At 43.7% G+C, this 23,024-nt stretch overlaps 1 protein-coding gene across 9 annotated transcripts in view; it reads right to left on the bottom strand.

The window, feature by feature from the left end:
- Nucleotides 1-22,108, bottom strand: part of tbc1d19 (TBC1 domain family, member 19) — a 198,269-nt gene extending 176,161 nt beyond the window's left edge. For 2 of the 9 annotated variants that reach the window (XM_085968188.1, XM_085968140.1), the window contains exons 1-2: nucleotides 21,889-22,108; nucleotides 3,982-4,054 (exon numbers count right to left, since the gene is read on the bottom strand). In XM_085968188.1, coding sequence (XP_085824314.1) covers nucleotides 3,982-4,054; nucleotides 21,889-21,993 — 178 coding nt within the window. In that variant the 5' untranslated portion in view covers nucleotides 21,994-22,108. Of the gene's footprint in view, nucleotides 1-3,981; nucleotides 4,055-21,888 lie in introns of those variants that run through there. The other 7 variants (XM_085968149.1, XM_085968178.1, XM_085968205.1 and 4 more) reach the window with 5 other exon arrangements.
- Nucleotides 22,109-23,024: the final 916 nt, after the last annotated feature.

Below are 23,024 nucleotides of genomic sequence, written 5' to 3'. Positions count from 1 at the left end.
CAGTTGTATCGTTTTTTTCCTCTTTGCCCCTTCTAGTCATTATTTTCTCCCCTCTCAAGTACTTCCCCCCACCCCCCATCCCAACCTTCATCACTCTTCTGCCTTCCTACTTTCCTACCACTGTTCCAGCTTGAATAAATACATAGCTACCCTTTGTGCCTATCTTAGCTTTCTCCGAAGGATCTATCAAGGAGGCAGCAACAGGTGCCTCGAACAGCAACACCAAATGCCCCAAGATCCTCTCGCGCTCTGCCAAGAATGCCCGCTGCAATCAAACCTCAACAACCTCCTTCCCATTCTGCTCAGCCCACCTGACACTTCCTCATGGACTCTGCCAGTGGATTAACAATCATTGCCTTGCTCTGCATTCCCCTCCAAAATGTCTGTTCACTCATAAATAATGCCCATGCTATCCATGACCTTATTGTGGATGACTGCATTGACATTCTGACTTTAACAGGAACCTCACTCAGGAGGCAACACCTTGCCGTTTGCCAAATTCCCCCCCCCCTAACCACGCTATACCTTCAACCATCTGCCCCAATTTCCATCTCAGCTCCTTTTGCCCTTTCTTTTCTAAATCCACTGTCATCCTGCACCCCCCCACCCAAGCCTCTCCCTCCAGTCATCACTATCTCCCGTGCCTCTACTCCCATGGTTTTGGTCACCGACATCCCTAACCTCTTTCTTGTATCCCCTCACATCCCCTACCATTATAGCCTCACCTGTATTCATCTTTAATGGGTCAACATTCCCCCTTACCACTCTATCCTTTACTATATTTATAAAAAAACCTCTGCGTTTGTCTTTTGATATCCAATGCAAGTCTTTTGTCATATTCCCATTTTGCACCTCATATCACTTTGTGTATCCCCTTGTTGTCTGCTGGATTTTTACCTTTCCTTGCATTTATGCGAGCCTTTTCTTTTAGCTTGATACTGTCTCTTGCCTCATTTGTTGACCATGGTTGCTCAACTAGAGTGCAGCCTTTGCCTTTTAGGGGTATGTACTGGTTTTGTATTTACCATATATTTCCTTGAATACTTCCCAGCGTTTGTAGGTTTACCCACTAACAGTTCAGCCCAGTTTATTGTGATCAAATTATTTCTCATCCCTTTGAAATTTGCCTTACTTCAATTAAAAACCTTGGTTTCTGACTCTACCTTCTCCCTCTCAAATGCAATAATATTATGGTCAATATCTGCAAGATACTCCCTTACTAACAAATTCTTGTTCGTTGCTCATCACTAAATCCAGTATTATCAGTCCCCTTGACGGTTCTAAAACATATAGTTCTAGAAAACTATAGATAGACAGATTTTTGCAAGATAAGGGAGTGAAGGGTTATGGGGAGCGGGCAGGGAAGTGGCTTTGAGCCCAAGATCAGCCATGATCGCATTGAATGGCGGAGCAGGCTCGAGGGGCCGAATGGCCTACTCCTGCTCCTATCTTCTATGTTTCCCCCTCCCGCATTGGTACCTCTGGTATCCCTCAAGGATCTATTCTTGGCCCCCTCCTCGTCCTCATCTACATGTTGCCCTTTGGCGACAGCATCTCCAGAAACGGGGTTAGCTTCCACTTGTATGCTGATGGCATCCAGCTCTTCCTCCCCACTACCTCTCTCTCGATTCCTCCACTGCCTCAGTGTTGTTAGACTGCTTGGATGAGCTACAATTTCCTCCAGCTAAACATTGAGAAGACTGAAGCCATCATCTTTGATCTTTGGCCCCGTCACAAATTCAGTACCTTCTCTACTAATTCCATTCCCCTACCTGGCACTGCCTCGGGCTGAACCAGACTGTTTGCAACATTAGCGTCCTATCTGACCCCGAGCTGAGCTTGTCTTTCTGTCAAAAAGACCACCTATTTCCACTTCCACAACAACACCCACCTCCAACCCAACTTAGCTCATCTGCCTTGGTCATCTCCAGGTTTGACTGGCCGACCTCCCATCCTCCACCTTCGATAAATTCAGTTTGTCCAAAACTCTTTTGCCCACATCCTATCTCACACCATGTTCCGCTCGCCCATTACCCTTGCTTATCTTGGCTCCTGGCCCCCAACGCCTCAAATTTAAAATTCTCATTCTCATGTTTAAATCCTTTTGAAGCCTTACCCCTCCCTAGTTGTAACCTCTTCAAGCCCTACAACCAAATCTTCATTCTTCTGACTCAGAACTTGTATATCCCTGCCCCCTTCTTTTGCCCTATCATTGGTGGCAGTGGCCTCAGCCATCAAAACCCAACACTCTGGATTTTCTTCCCTAAACCCTTTTGATTTACAACCCCCTGTTGTCCTTCAAGACTCTCCTTAAAATCCACCTCTGACCAAGCTTTTGGTCATCTCCCTCGCCTCTAATATTTCCTTCTTTGGTTCAGTGCTCACTTTTGGATTACACCGCTATGAATCGCTTTGGGATGTTTTTTCTAAGTTAAGGCCACTATATAAATGCATGTTGTTGTTCTGAATCTACCTGGATCAGTCTTACAAACCTCTAATGATCTGGTAGAAAGTGTTACTGACAGAGACCTGGGAGTAGGTCAGCTGTTTAGACTTTCTGTTAACAGAATTTTTGAATTCATTATAAATGAATACTTCAGTTCTATAATAGACTTGTCCAAGATTTATTGTGATGACTTGCAGCCCTATTTAAAATGCAATAACTTAAGACACTAAGGCCTAGAAATTCAGTTAAGGCCCGCCAGCAGGCTAACGCCCAAAAGTTAGCGCTGCGCGCGGAGCCCGTTGCGACCGCCAGAAATTCACTTTTAGCGCCCCAATTCGGAACCGGGCGCTGTTCCAGGGTGTGCCCGCCTCCGCTTGGAGCGCTGAAAGTGAATTTCAGCGCTCCAGCTGCCGCTGCGCCACCCGATGCGGTGCGGCAGGCTGGGGTACTGCAGGCCTCCTCCTTCTCTTAAGGAGGAGCTGCCTGCAGCCGTGAGATCGCCGCTGGATTCTGCCAGCAAATGAGCCCAGCACCACGGAGAAGTGCCGGACTCACGGGAATCAGCCACCAATGCCGCGAGGGGGTGGTGGAGGAGGCCGGGGAGGGAGGTGCGGGCAGGCGGCCACCGAAAAAGCGGCCGGCCGCACCTCCACCTTAAAGCGCCCCAGTAGCGCAGCAGTACGGCCCCGTTTCACGAACGTTGTTTGCGGCCGCTGCAGAAGAGGCAGCCGCAACTAAATATGGGGTTTGGGCCGGAAGCGGGGCGGTACCGGGGCACTGCGCACACCGATGACGTCATCGGTGTCGGCGCAGCGCTACCGGCTACCGCCGCCATTACCGCAGCGCTGAATATCAGCGCAACCTCTTATACTGGCGCAGAAACCCTCTTTAGGCGCCAACTGGGCGCAAAGCTTGCAGCGCCCAACTGAATTTCTAGGCCTAAGTATTTAATTATATTTTATAAGATGTGGCTAGCCTCGTGTAGATCTTGACAAACTCTGGAAAAAATGTCTCATCATCTTAAATGGCCCCTTTACAAACTGAGTTGGACCAGAAAACAAAGCAGTAAGTCGTTGTTTTTTTTAACTACATAAAACTCACTCAAAACTTAAAACACTACAGCAGATCCAGGAAGCCAAGAACCACTGGAATTGACAGAGGTGGGGAGAATACATTTTGGGAAGTTTTTCATTTAGAGCCTCTCAGCCTTCTAGACTTCAAGGAAAATAGCAGTACTGTACCAACAGGGTGGTCAATCACACATTACAACAATATGCTTACTTGAATAAGAGGAACATCAGCAGAACTCTATATGGGACTTCAAAACCATCAAGTGTAGAATGAAACTATTATCTGTACAGAACCATATCCAGACTGACACTTTTAAACACTGCAAACTATATTAGTGTCCATTGTCAGGTCCATTAACTAGGTTTCCTTTATAATATTAATTTTTCTATTGTTATTTTGTTAAATACCAGTCTAGAGTTTATTATAAGAATTTCAATTAAGTGCAAGGTGTATTTTTTTTTTACCTGATTTCCGCAAGAATTCCTTCAGATCCTCCTTCAAAGATTCAATCCGAACCTCTGATTTGTGAAGGCTAGTCTGCAAACAAGACAGAAATAGAGACTGAGAAAACTTTCGATATTAGATATAAAATAACAGACGACAAACTGCAACAGAGAGACCAGACAGTTCTTGTATTTGTAGCTTAGTCAAGGTTAAGAAAATATAAATACAAAACCTTGGAAAAAAGTGCCCCTCTCCAATGTACATATACCACATTTTTCATCTTGACTATTCCATGGATAAAAATAATGATCACAATGTCCAACATGACAAATGTAATGTTACATTCCACTATTTTATGTACTATAAATTAGCATTTAGTAGCTTGAATGAAAAATATTTTTTAAAACTTAAGTGTCACCAAACAATCATAGAATTTTACACCATATAGAAGTAGGCCAATCAGCCCCATTGCACCTGTGCTGGCTCTCTAAAAGAGCAATCTACTTTGTCTCATTCTGCTGCCCTCCGCACCCCCCACCCCCCATACTACTTTACACTTGTCTTTTTCTAATATTAATAGCTTCTTTAAAAATGAAGTGGATTATGAGTTCTGCTTCTACTACTGTTTCTGATAGGGCATTCCATGTCCTAACAACCCACTGCATAAAAAATCTTCTAACCTCTACCTTCATGGGTAGTTCTTGGTTCCAAAGAATTATGATTCATTTTAGTATCAATGTTTTTTTGTGGTTTTCTTCGCCTACAATGAATACTGGTATTATAAAGAAACAGGCTTCATGGAGTTATTGTGCCCAATGGCCAACAACTGTGGAAACGTACCCCTTATTGGAATATACAGTCTGATGAATTAAAATGGTGTCTGGAACCTTTCAGTGTAAATAGAATGGGCACAAAATGGCTTCGTGTAAGGGATGATTGCTTTTAGTTTAGTGAGACCGGAAAGGGGTACTTCAGCCTTACTTTGCAGACCATGGCAGTTTGCAGAGATGGCAGTTCCGCTCTGAAACAATTTAGATTGTAGAACAATAAAGATCATGTAATGTCAACTGTCCTTTGATAATCAATTGGTATCTGAGCAGTGCTCAATCACGGTTTGACAACTCAAATTGACCTAGGCTATAGTAAACAAAAACCGGCCCTTGAGGTCCGATGGTTAGATCAAAAGACAGATCGTAAAAGAATGGGCTTTGATGTTGTGATAAGATTATAGCTAAGTTGTCTTCAAAAGAATGTGATTGAAGGGTAATGTGTTGCTAAGGGAAATTGTGCAGTAACTGATGAGTTTGTACTTTTTGAAGTGTATATAACCTGTAACTTTTTGGGAGTCCGTAGCTCTCGCTCCTAGCTGGTATTCCAGACTCAGCTGAGTTCTGGGTAGTCAAGCAGGACCGAGTGCTTCGGCCGATAAAGAATAAAAGACTATTCTTTGAGAAAACAGTGTTCGAGTCGATTATTGTTGAACCAGATTGACGCCTAAAAGAATCCAGATCGTCACAACAACTTGCATTTATATAGCACCTTTAATGTAGAAAAACATCCCAAGGCATTTCACAGGAGAGATATCAAACAAAATTTGACACTGAGTCACATAAGGAGATATTAGGACAGGTGACAGATTTTAAGGAGCGCCTTAAAGGAAGATAGAGGTAGAGAGGTGGAGAGGGTTAGGGAGGGAATTCCAGAGCTTAGGGCCTAGGCAGCTGAAGGCACGGCCGACAATAGTGGAAAACAAATATACACAATTAAAGCACAGAAACGCCTAGATGAAAAGGTACTGAGCTACAAATTATACAAACTTTGCGGCAAACATTAAGGAGGCGAAATTGTGTGTCTTTGCACCTCCCATTAGAGCCCCCGGGTGGCGCTAATGGGGCGCAAACGGCTTTGCGACCAGGTGTGATGTTGACATCGACTCCCGCCATATTCGGTGGGAGTTTTGTGGCGACGCTATGCCCCGATCTCCTTTGCCCGGAGATCGTGATGTCATCGCCATGCGCATCACCCTGGTAACGCCCCGGACCCGAAATTGACTTCCACTTCCTGCAGCAGCGCCGGTCAAAAACACCGACAGCTACAGGTGGTGTGCATCGAGCGGCCGGTCGCTTCAGGGGCGATGGTTAAAAGCGAGGTGGCCAAGGTAAGTAAAAAAAAACTTACCTTTCTTTTTCTAGTTTTTTTCACGGGTTCCTGCCCACGATTGATCAGCCCGGCATTCTGCTTGAATGCCGGGCTGATCCCACGGGATCACAGCTACCTTGCTGGTCCAAGTAGGTACTTTTTATATTGCAGAGCCTGCAGCGATGGCCCTTCCCTTTAAGGGAGGGAAGGAGCCTTTGATCACGGCAGTGCTGCACGGCCCAGTGTGCAGCGCTGTTGAAGTCTCCGCCTCACCTGCTGCCGACTGCGCTCCAAGAAGGAAGTGGAGCTCTTGATTTAGCATCCACTTCCTTCCTGGAGCGCAAACAGCGAATTTTTCAAAAGTTTGAAATCTTTTAAAAATTAGCCCCCCAAACGGGCGATAATGAATTTCTCCCCCTAAGTATTTCTAGCATGGGGGTGACTTGTGGGGCACAATTCGGAAACACCAGGGTTACACCAATTCAAACATACATGGTAAATTCCAATAGAAGGGACTGCCAGCAAAAGATACGCACAACCCCCATAGTGATGGGTGCATGCAAATGACAGGACAACAATGAGGCAAAACTGGCTATCCGAAAAAATTCTGTTATTTAAACCAGAATTGCACCTAACGTAACTAAAGCCAGCAGAAAAATCAGGTAACTTACTTGTGTGACTTACTGAATCTGCAAGTGGTTCATTTCACAGGCTCTAAATGTCAATACACACTTTTCCGAAACAACAAGCCAGATTTTGCTGTGAGTGGTGATTAAACTTGCCCTTGCTCAGACTTTCTATGGGGTTTTGCACAGCAAGTTGCTGTCAGCGGGACAGCCAAACAGTTCAGCGCCTTCTACAGGGCATCTGGAACCTGTGTAAACATGGCAAGCAACTGTATCTCCTTAACCAATCAGATTGAAGAATCGTTAATCAGCAGCTCAGAGTCTGAACCAGGAAGTGTAAGTTAGTATTGTGAATTCAATGTCAAATCAGGTACAGAAAGCAAAAGAGAGGGAAAGAAAGATTGGATTAAGTAAGAGAGCGAGATAAAAGAGACAGAAAGAAAAAAAGTTTTTTTTTTTTAAATCTTCAAAAATCTCCAACAATTATTAAAAGCTGAAATTATGAGAGTCTACCCTTGTAAAAGTTAATTTTCAGTGCCAGAGAGGTTGTTTGGCTGTAATTAAGACATACACCATTAAAAGGGTACTTCGACTGTAATGGACAAGCTCTAACTTTTTGAGGCAAGTTTAGACTGTATCTACATCAGTACAGGAATTTCACACTGTTCAATGCATTTGAATGAGGAGTCAAACAGCAAGATGCCATTTTTGCGCAGCTTACAGAGAAGCAGCGCAACTCAGACAGCAACAGCAACTTCCGGATTTTCGCATTTAATTGCGCATCTCCGCTCATTGGAAGTTGCTGTCCGATTTGCACATAAATAATGATACGTGCTGTTAGCCTCACCGTTATTTTCACAGCAAAATCTAGGCCGTTATCTTTGACTGAAGCGATTAGAAAAATCGGTTCTCAGCTATGCTGCTAAGAAAGAATTCTACAAGCAGAAATAACAACAGAAAATGCTGGAAATACTCAGCAGGCCAGGCAGCATCCGTGGAGAGAGAAACAGAGTTAACGTTTCAGGTCTGTTTCTCTCTCCACGGATGCTGCCTGGCCTGCTGAGTATTTCCAGCATTTTCTGTTGTTATTTCAGATTTCCAGCATCCGCAGTATTGTGCAATTAAATTAATTCTACAAGCAGACAGCCTTTCAGCAGTTTCAGGCACGGAGATATTTTCTTCCCACCCCAGGAAAGAAAGAGGAATTCGCAGAAGCACACAGGATAAGGCTACACCAAAGGAGAAGAAAACCAACTAGGAAGTACCCTTCCACCAAAGTCCACAGACCATGCCACTCATTTAAAGGATGTATCAGAAGAGATCTGCTTAGGGAGACAACATTTCAGTATGGAGGCATAGAAGGAATAATGCGTCCAACTGCAAAATGTCCTACAACACCCTCACAAACATAAAAAAATCAAAAAACAGATACACTTCAGCACATCAGACTCCTATCACAAACTGACGTTACTGTGCATGCCTATATTTACAACAAGTGCTTTTGTCCCCCACCATGCCTACCCCAGTGGTTTTCCGTGCTGCTCTGAAACCCATTCTGGTGTTCAGTTAAAGTGTTGCCCGAGGGCAGGGTGCCTGTGGTGCTTGGCTGCACTATGATATCATGAGCCTCTGCACCGAGGGGGCCTTTGTCTCAGAGCTTGAGAGTCCCGGGAAGACTCTTCAGCAGGCTGCTTCACCACTACAGGTGCGTGGGCAGCCTGGTCCTGTATCCTGACAGCTACAGGAGTTGGCTGCTCATAGGAGGCCATACTCAGCACACAGGGTGTCGGCAAATTACTAGAGTCTATAATTAAGGATAGGGTGAATGAACAGCTCGAAAATTTTCAGCTGATCAGAGAGAGCCAGCATGGATTGGTGAAAGGTAGGTCATGCCTGATGAACCTGATTGAATTTTTTGAAGAGGTATCTAGAGTAGGGGACAGGAGAATGTTTACAGATGTTATTTATATGGACTTCCAAAAGGCACCAAATTGGGGGGGGGGGGGGGGGGGGGAATAGTCAATATTGAGGAGGACTGCAACAAGTTACAGGAGGACACTAGTAAACTTGCAGAATGGGCATATAATTGGCAAATCAAGTTCAACACAGATAAATGTGAGGTAGTACATTTTGGTAGGAAGAATAGAGAGGTCACCTATCACTTGGAAGGTGTGAGTCCAGGTAGGGTAAAGGAACAGAGGGATCTAGGAGTACAAATACACAAATCACTAAAAGTTGCGACACAGGTTAGCAAGGCCATACAAAAAGCAAACCAAGCACTCGGGTTTATTTCTAGAGGGATAGAATTGAAAAGTAGGGAAGTTATTCTAAACCTGTATCGAGCCATGGTTAGAGTACTACGTACAGTTCTGGTCGCCATATTATAAAAAGGATATAGAGGCACTGGAGAGGGTGCAGAGAAGGTTTACAAGGATGATACCAGAAATGCGAGGGTATACATATCAGGAAAGGATGAATAGGCTGGGTGGGTCTCTTCTCTCTTGAAAAAGGGTGAGGGGTGACCTAGAGTCATACAGCACAGAAAGAGGCCCTTCGGCCCATCGCGTCCACGCCGGCCATCAAGCCCTGTCTAATCTAATCCCATTTTCCAGCATTTGGTCCGTAGCCTTGTATGCTATGGCATTTCAAGTGCTCATCCAAATGCTTCTTGAATGTTATGAGGGTTCCTGCCTCTACCACCCTTTCAGGCAGTGAGTTCCAGATTCCAACCACCCTCTGGGTGAAAAAGTTTTTCCTCAAATCCCCACTAAACCTCCTGCCCCTTACCTTGAAACTATGCCCCCTTGTTATTGACCCCTCTACCAAGGGGAAAAGTTCCTTTCTATCTACCCTATCTATGCCCCTCATAATTTTGTACACCTCAATCAGGTCCCCCCTCAGCCTTCTCTGCTCCAAGGAAAACAACCCCAGCCTGTCCAGTCATTCTTCATAGCTGAAGCGCTCCAGCCCAGGTAACATCCTGGTAAATCTCCTCTGCACCCTCTCCAAAGCAATCACATCCTTCCTATAGTGTGGCGACCAGCACTGCACACAGTACTCTAGCTGTGGCCTTACCAGCGTTTTGTACAGTTCCATCATAACCTCCCTGCTCTTATATTCTATGCCTCGGCTAATGAAGGCAAGTATCCCATATGCCTTTTTAACCATCTTAAAAACCTGTTCTGCTGCCTTCAGGGATCTATGTACATGCACACCAAGGTCCCTCTGATCCTCTGTCTTTCCTAGGGTCTTACCATTCATTGTGTATTCCCTTGCCTTGTTAGTCCATCCAAAATGCATCACCTCATACTTTTCAGGGTTAAATTCCATTTGCCACTGTTCCGCCCATCTGACCAACCCATCTATATCGTCCTGTAGCCTGAGGCTTCCCTCCTCGCTATTTACCACCCCACCAATTTTCGTGTCATCTGCGAACTTACTGATCATACCTTTTACATTCACATCCAAGTCATTAATGTAGACCACAAACAGCAAGGGACCCAGCACCGATCCCTGCGGTACCCCACTGGACACAGGCTTCCAGTCACAAAAACAACCTTCCACCATCACCCTCTGCCTTCTGCCACTAAGCCAGTTTTGGATCCAATGTGCCAAGGCACCCTGGATCCCATGGGCTCTTACCTTCCTGACCAGTCTCCTATGCAGGACTTTATCAAAAGCCTTACTAAAATCCATGTAAACCACATCCACTGCACTACCCTCATCCACACACCTCGTCGCCCCCTCGAAAAATTCAATCAAATTGGTCAGACATGATCTTCCCTTGACAAAGCCATGCTGGCTATCCCTAATTAATCCTTGCCTCTCCAAGCGGAGACTAATTCTGTCCCTCAGAATTTTTTCCAATAATTTCCCTACCACTGATGTTAGGCTCACTGGCCTGTAATTCCCTGGTTTATCCCTACTACCCTTCTTGAATAATGGTACTACGTTAGCTGTTCTCCAGTCCTCTGGCACATCCCCTGTGGCCAGAGAGGTTCTGAAAATTTGTGTCAGAGCCCCTGCAATCTCCTCCTTTGCCTCACATAGTAGCCTGGGATACATCTCGTCCGGGTCTGAGGATTTATCCACTTTTAAGCCTGCTAAAACCACTAGTACCTCCTCCCTCTCGATGCTAATATGTTTAAGTATATCACAGTCCCCCTGCCCGATTTCTATGTCCACATCGTCCTTCTCCATGGTGAACACAGATGCAAAAAATTCATTTAAAACCCCACCTACATCTTCTGGCTCTACATACAGCTTGCCACTTTGGTCCCTAATGGGCCCTACTCTTTCCCTAGTTATCCTCTTGCCCTTAATATACTTATATAAAACACCTTAGGATTTTCCTTTATATTGCTCGCCAGTGTTATTTCATGGCCCCTCCTCGCTCTCCTAATTTCTTTTTTAAGTATCCCCCTGCACTTTTTATACTCCTCTAGGGCTTCCTCTGACTTTAGTCCTAATAGAGGTATTTAAAATTCTGAAAAATTTTAATAGCGTGGATACAGAGAGAATGTTTCCACTTGTGGGGAAGAGCATAACTGGAGGCCATCAATATAAGATAATCGCCAAAAAATCCAATAGGGAATTCAGAAGAAACTTCTTTACCCAAAGAGTGGTGAGAATGTGGAACTCGCTACCACAGGGAGTGGTGGAAGCAAATAGTATAGATGCATTTAAAGGGAGGCTAGACAAGCATATATGAGTGAAAAGGGAATAGCGGGTTATGCTGATAGATTTAGATGAGGAAAGACGGGAGGAGGCTCGTGTGGAGCATAAACGCCGGCATAGACTGGTTGGGCCGAATGGCCTGTTTCTGTGCCGTATATCCTATGTATGTAATCCTATGCATTTGATAAAGTCCCACATAAGAGACTGTTAACTAATATTGAAGCCCAGGGAATGGAAGGCAAATTATTGACCTGGTTAGGAAATTGACTGAGCGACAGGAGACAGAGAGTAGGGATAATGGGCAGGTACTCTACTTGGCAGATTGCGACTAGTGGTGTCCCACAGGGCTCTCTGTTGGGGCCGCAACTAATCACAGTATTTACTAACGAGTTAGATGATGGTATAGAAAGCCACATATCCAAATTTGCCAATGACACAAAGATAGGTGGCATTGTAAATGAAAGCCTAAAATTACAAAGGGATATTGATAGATTAAGTGAATGGGCAAAACTGTGGCAAATGGATTTCAATGTAGGCAAATGTGAGGTCATTCACTTTAGATCTAAAAAGGATAGAGCAGGGTACTTTCTAAATGGCGAAAAGCTAAAAACAGTGGCGGTCCCAAGAGACTTGGGGCTCCAGGTACATAGATCATTAAAATATCATGAACAGATACAGAAAATAATCAAACAGGCTAATGGAATGCTGGCCTTTATATCTAGAGGACTAGAATACAAGGGGGTAGAAGTTATGCTGCAGCTATACAAAACCCTGGTTAGACCACACCTGGTGTACTGTGAGCAGTTCTGGGCACCACAACTTAGGAAGGATATATTGGCCTTGGAGGGAGTGCACTTTAGATTTACCAAAATGATACCTGGACTCCAAGGGTTAAATTACAAGGCAAAATTACACAAATTAGGGTTGTATTCCCTAGAATTTTTTTAAGTTTTCAAGATATTAAGGGGAACAGATAGGGTAGATAGTCAGAAAATATTTCTGCTGGTTGGGGAGTCTAGGACGAGGGGGCACAGTCTAAAAATTAGAGCCAGACCTTTCAGGAGTGAAAGGGTAGTAGAAGTTTGGAACTCTCTTCTGCAAATGGCAATTGATGCTAGATCAATTGTAAATTTTAAATCTAAAATCGTTAGATTTTTGTTAACCAATGGTATTAAGGGATATGGGCCAAAGGCAGGTATATGGAGTTAGGTTGCAGATCAGCCATGATCTCATTGAAACATAGAAGATAGGAGTAGGAGTAGGCCATTCGGCCCCTCGAGCCTGTTCTGCCATTTAATGAGATCATGGCTGATCATCCAAATTCAGTACCCTGTCCCTGCTTTCTCCCCATATCCCTTGGTCCCTTTAGCCTTAAGAAATATATCTAACTCCTTCTTGAATATATTTAATGAATGAATTGGCCGCTACTGCCTTCTGTGGTGGAGGATTCCACAGGTTCACCACTCTCTGGGTGAAGAAATTCCTCCTCATTTCAGTCCTAAATGGCTTACTCCTTATCCTTAGACTGTGACCCCCTGGTTCTGGACTCCACCACCATCGGAAACATCCTTCCTGTGTCTAGTCCTGTTAGAATTTTATAAATTTCAATGAGATCCCCTCTCATTCTTCTAAACTCTAGCGAATACAAGCCCAATCAACCCAATCTCTCTCCATACGTCATTCCTGCCATCCCAGGTATCAGTCTGGTGAATCTTCGCTGCACTCCCTCCATGGCAAAAACATCCTTCCTCAGATAAGGCGTCCAAAACTGCATAAAATACTCAAGGTGTGCTCTCACAAAGGCCCTGTACAACTGCAGCAAGTCATCCTTGCTCCTGTACTCAAATCCTCTCGCTATGAAGGCCAACATACCATATGCCTTCTTAACCACCTGCTGCACCTGCATGCTCACCTTCAGCGACTGGTGCACAAGGACACCCAGGTCTCGTTGCACTTCCCCTTTTTCCAATCTATTGCCATTAAGTTAATCATCTGCCTTCCTGTTTTTGTCACCAAAGTGGATAACCTCGCATTTATCCACATTATACTGCATCTGCCATGCATCTGCCCAATCACCCAACCTGTCCAAATCGTACTGGAGTTTCATGACATCCTCCTCACAGCACACACGCCCACCCAAACTTGGAGATATTACATCTAGTTCCCTCGTCTAGATCATTAATATATATTGTGAATAACTGGGGTCCTAGCACCGATCCCTGCGGTACCCCACTAGTCACTGCCTGCCACTCAGAAAAAGACCCGTTTATTCCAACTGTTTGCTTCCTGTCTGCCACCTAGTTCTCTATCCAAGTCAGTACCTTGCCCCCAATCCCATGTGCTTTAACTTTACACGCTAATCTCTTATGCAGGACCTCATCGAAAGCCTTCTGAAAGTCCAAATACACCACATTCACTGGTTCTCCCTTATCTATTCTACCAGTTACATCCTCAAAAAATTCCAGTAGATTAGTCAAGCACGATTTACCTTTTGTAAATCCATGTTGACTTTGTCCGATCCTGTCACGGTTTTCCAAGTGCTCTGCTATTACATCTTTTATAATGGACTCTAGCATTTTCCCCACTACCGATGTCAGGCTTACCAGTCTATAATTCCCCGTTTTCTCTCTACCACATTTTTTAAATAGTGGGGTTACATTAGCTACCCTCCAACCCATGGGAACTGTTCCAGAGTCTATAGAATTTTGGAAGATGACCAGCAATGCATCTACTATTTCTAGGGCCACTTCCTTAAGTACCCTAGGATATAGATTATCAGGCCCTGGGGATTTATCGGCTTTCAATCCCGTCAATTTCCCTAACACCATTTCCCTACAAATACTGATTTCATTCAGTTCCTCCCTCTTATTAGACCCTATGTTCCCCGACATCTCTGGGAGGTTATTTGTGTCCTTCTTTGTGAAGACAGAACCAAAGAATGTATTTAATTGGTCAGCCATTTCTTTGTTCCCCATTATAAATTCCCCTGATTCTGACTGCAAGGGACCTATGCTTGATTTCACCAATCTTTTTCTCTTCACATATCTATAGAAGCTTTTACAGTCAGTTTATATGTTCCCTGAAAGCTTACTCTCATACTCTATTTCCCCCCCTCTTAATTAATCCCTTTGTCCTCCTTTGCTGAATCCTAAACTGCTCCTAATCCTCAGGTTTGCTGCTTTTTCTGGCCAATTTACATGTCCTCTCCTTGGATCTTATGCTATCCCTAATTTCCCTCGTTAGCCACGGTTGAGTCACCTTTTTTGTTTTATTTTTATGCCAAACAGGGATGAACAAATTCTGTAGTTCATCCATGCGATCTTTAAATGTTTGCCATTGCCTATCCACCGTCAACCCTTGATGTAACGTTCCCCAATCCATCCTAGCCAACTCGCACCTCATACCATCGTAGTTTCCTTTATTTAAATTCAGGACCCTAGTCTCGGAGTCAAATACTTCACTCTCCATCTTAATGAAGAATTCTAATCATATTATGATCGCTTCTCCCCAAGGGGCCTCGCACAACAAGATTGCTAATTAATCCTTTCTCATTACATAATACCCAGTCTAAGATGGCCTGATCTCTAGTTGGTTCCTCGACATATTGGTCCAGGAAACCATCCCGTAAACACTCTAGGAATTCCTCCTCCACAGTATTGTTACTAATTTGGTTAGCCCAATCTATATGTAGATTAAAGTCACCCATGATAACTGCTGTGCCCTTACTGCACGCGTCTCTAATTTCCCGTTTAATGCCATCCCCAACCTCAGCAATACTGTTTGGGGGTCTGTATACAACTCCCACCAACGTTTTCTGCCCCCTGGTATTTCTCAGCTCTACCCATACAGATTCCACATCATCAGAGCTAATATCCTTCCTTACTATTGTGTTAATCTTCTCTTTAGCCAGCAATGCTACCCCACCTCCTTTTCCTTTTTGCCTGTCTTTCCTGAATATTGAATACCCCTGGATGTTGAATTCCCAGCCTTGGTCACCCTGGAGCCATGTCTCATGAATGGGCTCAAGGGGCTGAATGGCCTACTCCTGCTCCTACGTTCCTAAAAAAGAGCAGAGAGACAAGTAAGAGATTGAGCATATTCTCCAACGTACTGTGTGGGACACCAGTAGTAATCAACTAGTTTACATAAATATTCCAAATGAGGGACAAAATAAAATCATAGTTCATCTAGTTCTTTGAAGCAAAAAAGAATGCCAACAGCAACACTCTTTAGAAATCACTTGTGAAAAATATTGCACCAATGTAATCTGTTACTGATGTTTTGTCATTATACCAATACAATCCTAACTCACAAATACCTGAAGAGCATGTCAATTAAAGAAAACAAAAAACTTGCATGATGTACCTTTTTGAAGTGTAGTCACTGTTGAAATGTAGGAAACGCGGCAGCCAATTTGCACCCAATTTTTTTTTTAAATGTGTGCCACTCAACACACAGCAGCCATTATACAACGCCCACTCTATGATCTTAAGCCATTCCCATGCAAAAAAATCTGAATTCCATTCAGGGACATACAAATGTAACATTAATTCAAAATACGTATATTACAGCGCAACACAATTGTTTTTAAAGTTAGTTTTGAAAAAATTTCTCCATCAATCACTTTGGCAGAGCAGAATTTGCAAAAATGGAAATCCAAGACTCCAGCTGTAATTATACTGCCACTTTTGAACTGATGCAAGTACTTTGGGTAAGCAGCAATGTAAAAGTGGTAATATAATCCAAACCACTATAGAGTGCACTAAAGCCTCAAGGTGCAAGATTCCTCTAAGAGGTGGTCTCACATTGATTTGAATTCCCAAAGCACGCAGTATAAATTCAGTTTCTGACAGCAAGTAAACCATCTTACTTCAAGCACTCAATACAGAAAAATTAGTCCACAAGTTCTTCTGGCTCCTATCTTTACAAACTACAACCACTCACAGCACAGATTCAGCACAATCTATTAATTGGCACAATACTGCACCCAAAATAATCACATACCAGCAAATTTAACACCAGAAAAATATCACTTTGAGGTGATTAAATTACATCCCAAGGTTTGCAGGTCATAAAATACCCAAGAAGATACAATTTAGGAACCAGATTTTATAGTAAAAGATGCTCAACAACTTGCATTTATATAGTGTCTTTAACGTAGTAAAATGGCCCAAAGGCGCTACAAAGCAGACAACCTTTTTGACACTGAACCGATGGAGATATTAGAACAGGTGGCCAAATGTTTGATCAAAGAGGTTGATTTTAAGAAATGTCTTAAAGGAGGAGAGAGGTAGGCAGGCAAAGAGGTTTGAGAAGAATATTCCAGAGCTTAGGGCCTAGACAGCTGAAGGCACGGCCGCCAATGGTGGGGTGAAGGACGTGAGGATGCACAAGAGGCCAGGGTTGGAAGAACAGAGAGTTCTCAAAGGGTTGTGGGGCTAGAGGATGTTACAGAGATTGGGAAGGGCGAGGCCATGGAGGAATTTGAACACGAGGATGAGACTTTTAAAATGGAGGTGTTGGTGGACCGGGAGCCAATGTAGGTCACCGAGCAGAGGTGATGGGTGGACAGGACTTGTTGCGAGTTAGGATAAGGACAGCAGAGTTTTGGATGAGCTCACGTTTATGGCGGGTGGAAGATGGGAGACACACTTGAATTATGGATGTATGGATTGCATTTGAGAGCATTTGAATAGTCGAGTCTGTAGGTAACAAAAGGATGGAGGTTTTCAGCAGCAGATGGGCTGAGGCAGGGGCGGCGACGGGCAATATTACAGAGGAAGGTCTTTGTGATGGAAGGACACGAGGGTCGAAAACTCAATTCAGGGTCAGATGGGATGCCGAGGTTACACAAAAAATTAGGAACACGGTTTTAAAAAGATCAGATCAGGCATGAGTAAGGCAAATCTCAACTCATCATGTATGACTAACCAAACCCAACAAACAAGGCAAATGCATTGACTCACTAACTATTTTCAATCCCTGCAAATGTATTCCAAACAACATATTTAAATTGGTAATCACAAAATGAATTACCAATAAAGCTATTCAACATGAACTGTGCCAATGCCCTTTTGTCATCAGTACAACATACTAGCACCAGAGTATCCAACATTTGAAATAGAGTAATTGTCTCGATGAGCCTTCAAATCTGGGATTTCTGACAGTCCTGTTGTCTAACATGGTCAATTCCTGATCAGCATGCAGGCCAGGAATTGAGCAATTTTCTGACATCTCCCATCAGCAGAACAGCTCCCTACTGACTCTGAGAACTTGAAATTACACGTTTTGCATAGGAAAGGTAATATAGAGAATACAGAGGAGGATCAGCAAACATCTCCAAAATCACAGCTTAATCAAAATTTGGTGAAAGACTTCTCAAAAAATTAATTAACTATCAATACATACATAAATAATCAAAAACATATATAATCATATCGGTTGCTGATGTAATCACTTACGGCAATCATAGTGCTTTGCTCTTCACAAGAACCTCTTGACTTGTAATGTTCTCTGTAGCTGCTCTTATATTACATGATGATGGCATAAGTTCTGGTGTTACTGCCTTGCAAGGCACAAGTCTCCCACAACCAACAACAACAAAGTAAACTTGCCAGATTTGCAAAATCCATCCGTTACAAAGACCTAGTTAAAAACTAGTCTTTCCAGCAGCCGTTTTTAGTTAATCCAACAAGTTTACTTAAAATTAGTCAACTGTGCAAGAGTTGCAATTCAGGAGCAGGTGACACCAGCACACCGCTTAACCAGAGGCTGTCCAAGTTTTTAGAACATAAGAACATAAGAAATAGGAGCAGGAGTAGGCCAATCGGCCCCTCGAGCCTGCTCCGCCATTCAATAAGATCATGGCTGATCTGATCCTAACCGCCAATCCACTATCACAGAACCATCTCCTGAATCTAACAGAATTAGACACACGAAATAGGAACAGGATCAGGCTACACGGCCCCTGGGCCCACTCCGCTACCCACAGGGCCATGACCGATCCGAACCTAGACTCATGTCCAAATTCCTGCCCGCTCCCCGTAACCCTTAATTCCCTTTACTTCTAGGAAACTGTCTATTTCTGTTTTAAATTTATGTAATGATGTAGCTTCTACAGCTTTTTGGGGCAGCATATTCCACGGACATACCACCCTGAGTGAAGTAATTCCTCCTCATCTCAGTTTTGAAAGAGCAGCCCCTTATTCTAAGACTATGCCCCCTAGTTCTAGTTTCACCCATCATCGGGAACATCCTCCCCGCATCCATCCGATCCAACCCCTTCACAATCTTATATGTTTCAATAAGATCGCCTCTCATTCTTCTGAACTCCAATGAGTAGAGTCCCAATCTACTCAACCTCTCCTCATATGTCCATCCCCTCATCCCCAGGATTAACCGAGTGAACCTTCTTTGTACTGACTCGAGAGCAAGTATGTCCTTTCTTAAGTATGGACACCAAAACTGTACGCAGTATTCCAGGTGCGGTCTCACCAATACCTTGTACAACTGAAGCAATACCTCCCTATTTTTATATTCTATCCCCCTAGCAATGAAAGCCAACATTCCATTGGCCTTCTTAATCACTTGCTGCACCTGCATACTAACCTTTTGAGTTTCGTGCACCAAGACCCCCAGATCCCTTTGTACTTCAGTACTTTCCAGTTTCTTGCCATTAAGATAATAACTTGCTCTACGATTTTTCCTGCCAAAGTGCATAACCTCACACTTTCCAGTATTGTATTCCATCTGCCAAATCTCTGCCCACTTACTTAGCCTGTCTATGTCCCCTTGCAGGTTTTTTATGTCCTCCTCACTCACTACTTTCCCTCCCATCTTAGTATCATCTGCAAACTTTGATATGTTACACTCGGTCCCCTCCTCCAAATCGTTAATATAGATTGTAAAGAGTTGGGGACCCAGCACTGACCCCTGCGGAACACCACTAGTTACTGATTGCCAGTCTGAGAATGAACCATTTATCCCAACTCTCTGCCTTCTGTTAGATAGCCAATCCTCTATCCATGCCAGAATATTACCCCCAATCCCGTGATTTTTTATCTTAAGCAATAATCTTTTGTGTGGCACCTTGTCAAATGCCTTTTGGAAGTCTAAATACACTACGTCCACTGGTTCCCCTTTATCCACCCTATATGTTACTTCCTCAAAGAACTCCAGCAAATTTGTCAAACATGACTTCCCCTTCATAAAACCATGCTGACTTTGTCCTATTAAATTATGATTATCCAAATGTCCTGTTACTGTCTCCTTAATAATGGACTCCAAAATTTTACCTACCACAGATGTTAGGCTAACCAGTCTATAGTTTCCAGCCTTCTGTCTACTGCCCTTTTTAAATAGGGGTGTTACATTAGCAGTTTTCCAGTCTGCCGGGACCCTTTGCCGAGTCCAGGGAGTTTTGGAAAATTATTACCAATGCATCCACAATCCCTACCGCCACTTCCCTCAAGACCCTAGGATGTAAGCCATCAGGTCCAGGTGATTTATCCGCCTTGAGTCCCACTATTTTACCGAGTACCACTTCCTTAGTGATTTTGATCGTGTTTAGCTCCTCCCCCCCTTTAGCCCCCTGTTTGTCCAGTGTTGGGATATTCTTAGTGTCTTCTACTGTAAAGACTGATATAAAATATTCATTCAGTGTTTTTGCCATCTCCATATTTCCCACCATTAATTTCCCAGTCTCATCCTCTAAGGGACCAACATTTACTTTAGCCACCCTTTTTCTTTTTATACAACTATAAAAACTCTTACTATCTGTTTTTATATTTTTTGCTAATTTACTTTCATAATCTATCTTCCCTTTCTTAATCAATCTTTTTGTTATTTTTTGCTGTCTTTTAAAGTTTTCCCAATCCTCGATCCTCCCACTAGATTTGGCTTACCTTATATGCCCTTGTTTTTAGTCGAATACTATCCTTAATTTCTTTACTTAGCCACGGATGGCTGTCTTTTCTTTTACACCCTTTTCTTCTCAGTAGAATATATTTTTTTTGGAAGTTGTAAAATAACTCCTTAAATGTACACCACTGATCATGTATCGTCTTACCCTTTAATCTATTTTCCCAATCCACTCTACTCAATTCCGCTCTCATACCTTCATAGTCTCCTTTATTCAAGCTTAGCACGCTTGTTTGAGATCCAACCTTTTCACCCTCTAATTGAATATGGAATTCAACCATGTTATGGTCACTCATTCCAAGGGGATCCTTTACTAGGACATTTTTAATTAATCTTGTCTCTTTACACAGGACCAGATCTAAGGTTGCTTGCCCCCTGGTCGGTTCAGTTACATACTGCTCAAGAAACCCATCCCTAATACACTCAATGAACTCATCCTCAAGGCAGCCCTGCCCAATTTGATTTGTCCAATTAATATGATAGTTAAAATCCCCCATAATTATAGATGTTCCCTTATTACAAGCCTCAACTATTTCCTGATTAATACTCCGTCCAACAGAGTTGCAACTGTTCGGAGGCCTATAGACTACGCCCACTAGTGTTTTTTTCCCCTTATTATTCCTTATCTCCACCCAAACTGTTTCATTATCCTGATCTTTTGACCCAGTATCATTTCTCTGTATTACAGTGATTCCTTCCTTTATTAACATAGCCACCCCACCTTCCTTCCTGCCTGTCTTTGTGGCACGCATAGATCATATTATCAGGCTCCAGGGGGGCACATATAAAGTTTAAATCCATGTGCTCTTTAATTTACATACATCAGATTTCTGATGCTAACAGAACTTGGTGTTGATTTTGGATTTATCCACCAATGAGGCAAAAGCATTAAAAAAAACTTTCAAAACCTTCAGGCTCACAAAACCCAAACAGCAAACTATAAATATTAATTACAACTATGATCGTGTTTCTTGGCTTCGAGGGCCAAATTGGCAGGAATGGGGGCCATGGGACCATCATTTATTTAACCCAATATAAAAGCAGTTTACATAACAGTGACAGAGGGTCACCATCCATGTTTGTGAGTAGTGAACAGTTTTCAAAATGTAAAGCAGCAGCCAGAGGTCGGTGATTTTGTTTTATATAAGAAGCAAACACAAGTCCTTCCTCAAACCGCTCACTAGTTTTGGGTGAGAAAACCACGAATGTTCCAAGTTATGTTGGAAATACGCAGCAAGTGAACCAGGGTCTGAAAGGGAGCAACATTTAATGGGCGGCACCTCAGTGATGGGGGTGATCCCCTCTCCAAAGCATCAACCCAAACCGTGTGCTGGTTGACAGACTGTGCAGTTTCCTCCCTCCCGTGAATTCTGCTCCACTCACATGTGGAGCCGTCAGTTTTAATGCGATTTATTTTTCTTTCCCTCAGAAGTCAACCCAGAGGCAGCACCGCCCAAGTCTGGGCGGCAGTGGACTCGCTCCCGGCCCGAGAGCAGGCTTCTCATTGACCACCCGCCGGGCTCGGCTCCCCTTCTCTCAGTTTAAGGCCGCCGGGCCAGGACTCACCCTGGCCTCCCGCTCCAGCTCCGAGTGTAGCTGTGACCCCCGGAGCCGCTGCACGATGTGTGCGATGGTTACCGAGAGCTGCCGCTGCACCGAATCCGGCTCCATAGTGGTGCGCCGCCGCCTGAACCGAGCTCCGGGCCCGCCGTAACCCGGCAACCGCCCGCCGCGTCACAGTGCGCGAGCCGCAGAACCACGCAACGTTCCAAGCTACAGCGTGAAGTGTGAGGCTAGTCTCTCGGGCTGGCTGCTGACTTATTGCTACTGCGCAGCCTGTGCCCCTGTGTTATAACCTGGTAGAACTGACACCCACTCACCCGCTGCTAACTTTCGCAAGGTAAGGACAGATGAGGAAGGTATCCTTTTGGTCCCCTTTGATTCACCCATCCACCCCCCCCCCCCATTGTAACATTCAATTGTTTCAGAAATGATTCCAGGAGCTATGCCTCCAATGTTCCATCTGGAAGTTTATTCCATACATTGACCAATCTTTGTGTAAAGAAGGTTTCCTCTAATATCAGTCCTAAAAGTACCCTTTTGAACCTGTCTCGCTTTGCTCTATTCCCAAGGTTTAATTTAATGTTCCAAATTAACTTTTTCTATACCCTTAACAATCTTGCATATACCTCTATAAGATCACCTCCAGGGCACCTCCTTTCTAATCTGAAAAGTCCAAATTTCTCCAGTTGTGTCTCATAATCCATGCACTGACAGAAGGGATTAACTTTGTGACTTCTCCGTGCACTGCCTTGAGCACTTGAATGTTTTTCTTGTTTCTTGGCAGCCAGAATCGGACATAGTGCAATCTGACTAGAGCACTATAAAGTTTTATCATTATTTTCTCTTACTTATATTCTATGTTTGGCTATTTAGTTCAACATCTTTGTTGTCCAACCAATACTGAGAAGTAAATATGTTTAGTGTTGAGTCTACTAAGACTCCTAGGTCTAATTCAGCTTCATCCTTAGCAATTTCTCGGGAACCTCTTCTGATTCTCCTGCCTCTCCTAGTTTGGTATCATCTGCAAATTTGGCCACTTTGTATTGTGTTTCTGAATTGAGGTCACTTATGTAGATTGGAAATAGTTGTAGTCCCAGTATTGAGCCCAGAGGTACCCCACTCAGTACTTCCTCCCTCCC

The sequence above is a fragment of the Somniosus microcephalus genome, chromosome 2 (genome assembly GCF_052327205.1).
Source record: "Somniosus microcephalus isolate GS21.2 chromosome 2, FLI_Smic_1.0, whole genome shotgun sequence".
Lineage (NCBI taxonomy): Eukaryota > Metazoa > Chordata > Chondrichthyes > Squaliformes > Somniosidae > Somniosus > Somniosus microcephalus.
Note: the sequence above shows the minus strand (reverse complement) of the source record. Positions and strands in the feature narration are given on the sequence as shown.